At 43.1% G+C, this 2,786-nt stretch overlaps 1 protein-coding gene across 1 annotated transcript in view; it reads right to left on the bottom strand.

The window, feature by feature from the left end:
- Positions 1-390: 390 nt before the first annotated feature.
- Positions 391-2,786, bottom strand: part of FAM49B (family with sequence similarity 49 member B) — a 33,152-nt gene continuing 30,756 nt past the window's right edge. The window contains exon 10 of the mRNA XM_011373823.2: positions 391-1,132. Within this exon, the coding sequence (XP_011372125.2) occupies positions 1,069-1,132 (64 nt within the window). The 3' untranslated portion in view covers positions 391-1,068. The remainder of the gene's footprint in view (positions 1,133-2,786) is intronic.

The following is a 2,786-nucleotide window of genomic DNA, read 5'->3' as shown; positions in this document are numbered from 1 at the left end:
CTTCGACTTCCCGAGCAGCCCCTCCTCCCCGCATCCTCCTCCCCGGTGAAGGGCTGCTCCTCCCTCGCACTCCGCCGCCTGTCGCCCCTCTCCTCACACTGCTGGGAAGTGTCAAGCGAGCGAAAGCGTGGCTTCCCGCCTACGGCTGCATCCACAGAAGAGTAAAGTGAGAACAAGTCAACGACAAGACCAGACCGCTGGTCTCGGCGCACTTGGCGAGATTTTAAAAGCAATTAAAACTGTGCACACGGACAATAATGAAGAAAATGCCATGAAAAAAGGCCCGGCTCCGCCCTAAAAGAAGTGAAAATTATGTAATGTGTATGTGCACGCCAGAAAAATATACATGGGAACAAGCCTAAAACCAAAACATCAGTAAACCAGACACACTTAGAAAAATGAAAGCTGATTTTTATTTTATCAACAGCCATTCTTTAAACATGAACATGCATACGTAATACTCTACGCACACATCACAGTTTTTAACGTTAGTTAATAAAGGTTAAACACACAACATACATCCTTACAAAAAAGTGAAAATGCAAACTTAAAACTTTAAACAAAAGTCTTACTAATTTAAAAAAAGGTTGTGTTGGGTACCATTTGTACAACACAGTTAATTTAAACATTTTCATTTTGGCTGCACATGAAAAAAGCGGCAGTAGAAAATAAAGTCATTGAGGGTTTTTAAATAGCAGAATAGGCAGTTTTGCCATGCAGGAGAAGCAATATTAAATATTAGTTTTCAAAAAAAATCCACATTTAAAAATATTTAGTTCAAGTCACAGAATTTCTCTCAGTAGAGACCCCAATGCAATGCATAATTAGCTGCCTTAGACGGCCTGTTTGAAAGGACAATATCCCTTCAGAGTATAACTTTACTGATTTTGGCACAGAAAAGAAGTCTTAAGAACAAGAACATGATTAAAAAAGAGGGAAGAGGAACAGAGGAAAGAAATAAAAAGCAAGAGTAAATGAGATAGTAATTGCAATCACTAAAAAACTGTGCATTCTCAGTCACTGCAGAATACTGTCTTCTGTCTACAGCAGGTGCTTATTCCAGAAGTGTCATTGCAGCATGGATTTAATTTGCTTGGAGGTAGTCTCATCATTCAAATGTTTTGTTGTGTACCTAAAAGTGAAAAACAGCAATGTGGGGAAATTAAAAACACATTATCTGCATCAGGTTCTACAGTCATGAGAAGCCGAGCCACGGGCCAGGCAATCTTTTCTCAAAGAATTGTGCCGTGTCATTCCAGCGTCAGCCCTGCTCCGGTTCTGCTCGCTTAGCCTCCCTGCCATCCTTTCAACAGAATGTCCAACAGCTGCGTAACTGAGGACCACCTTGCTGAAACGACCTGGGCAAGTTCGGAAGTAAACGATTAGCTGTAACTTCTCAGAGGAAAGTTACCGCGGCTCCATCTCAGGGGTCTACAGATTATAGCCTTTGGGCCAGAGCCCGTCGCCTACTTCTGTATGGCCTGTGAGCTACGCACATTTCTACCGTTTTAAACAGTGGGGGAAAAAAAGCAAAAGACGACTACTACTTCATGCTAATGTAGAAATTACGCGAATTCAAATTTCCGTTTTACTGGCCCACAGCCATACCGATTCACTCACCGTGGTCAGTCACGTTCCTGTCACGGCACAGCTGAGCGGCTCACCATGTGGCCCACGAAAGCCTAAAACATTTGCTTACTCTCTCGTCCTTTATAAAAAGAGCCTGTTGACCCCTGATCTGTTTATTGTCCTCAAGTCAGTTCTGTCGCATCCCAAAATGTTTCAACTCTCTAAGCGCATCATTTCCAGGCCAATGTGTTTTGCCTTAAGTATATAAATACAAATTAAGAAAATCTAAAGAATCAGTAGGAGTGGTTCTTATTTCATTAGAAGATTCACCATCAGATTCCTTGAGTAGCAATAGTTTGGTAAGCAGGCCTACTGTGCGTCAGGTACAGTCTGGCTTACAAGCTAGCAGAGAGAGGAAGATGGTAACGTACTGTCACACAGGAGGGCCAACCTTGGGGACGAAGGAGGGGGGCAGAGATGGGGCCTGAGAGTCAGGAAAGACCAGCTGACGTGGACGCGGCAGGCCACTGTGAGGAGTGCACAGACTGTGCTAAGGCCGATGGAAGGGTGGAGGATGTTAAGCAATGTGTAATTTCACTGACATTTCGAAGGATCGCTCCGGCTGCTGAGCGAGAGCTGCAGGGAGCGGCAGGAGCAGCAGAGGGACCGGCCGGGGGGTCTGGGTTCCAGGGGCTACGTGACCAAGGCTTGGACCAGACTGGAGCAAGGAAACAGGTGCTCCATGCTTGAATGTGGGTCATATTTTGGAGATAATGCAGACAGAACTTACTGCCAGATCAGTTAATCTGGCTTAACAACAATTTCACATATACATTCATCCTTAAGGAATGTATCATTTTAAGCAGACACACACAGTCTCTGTGTGTTATTAGGTTTATTTTAAATCAGTTTAAAAATTGAATACCTGAACTCGAATGCTTAGAGAGGTCAAGAGACAAAAACATATGCTTATTAAGTATCTGACATATTCTCTACATTTTACTTAGAAGTCACTTCCAAATTGTCCTATTACTGAATACATACCAGAGTGCCTGGCACACGGTAAGTGCTCAGTTAGCACTGATACATTAGAAAGACAAGAGGGGAAGCAGCCAGGATGAAAGAAAAATCCATAAGGAAACATTTACATTAAGTGATAGACGACGTACCAAACACTTAACCTTTCTGTTTTATTTCCCAAGTGCACATAAAGTATA

The sequence above is a fragment of the Pteropus vampyrus genome, unplaced genomic scaffold (genome assembly GCF_000151845.1).
Source record: "Pteropus vampyrus isolate Shadow unplaced genomic scaffold, Pvam_2.0 Scaffold232, whole genome shotgun sequence".
In the NCBI taxonomy this organism is placed as follows: domain Eukaryota; kingdom Metazoa; phylum Chordata; class Mammalia; order Chiroptera; family Pteropodidae; genus Pteropus; species Pteropus vampyrus.
This window is presented reverse-complemented; position numbering and strand designations above follow the sequence as displayed.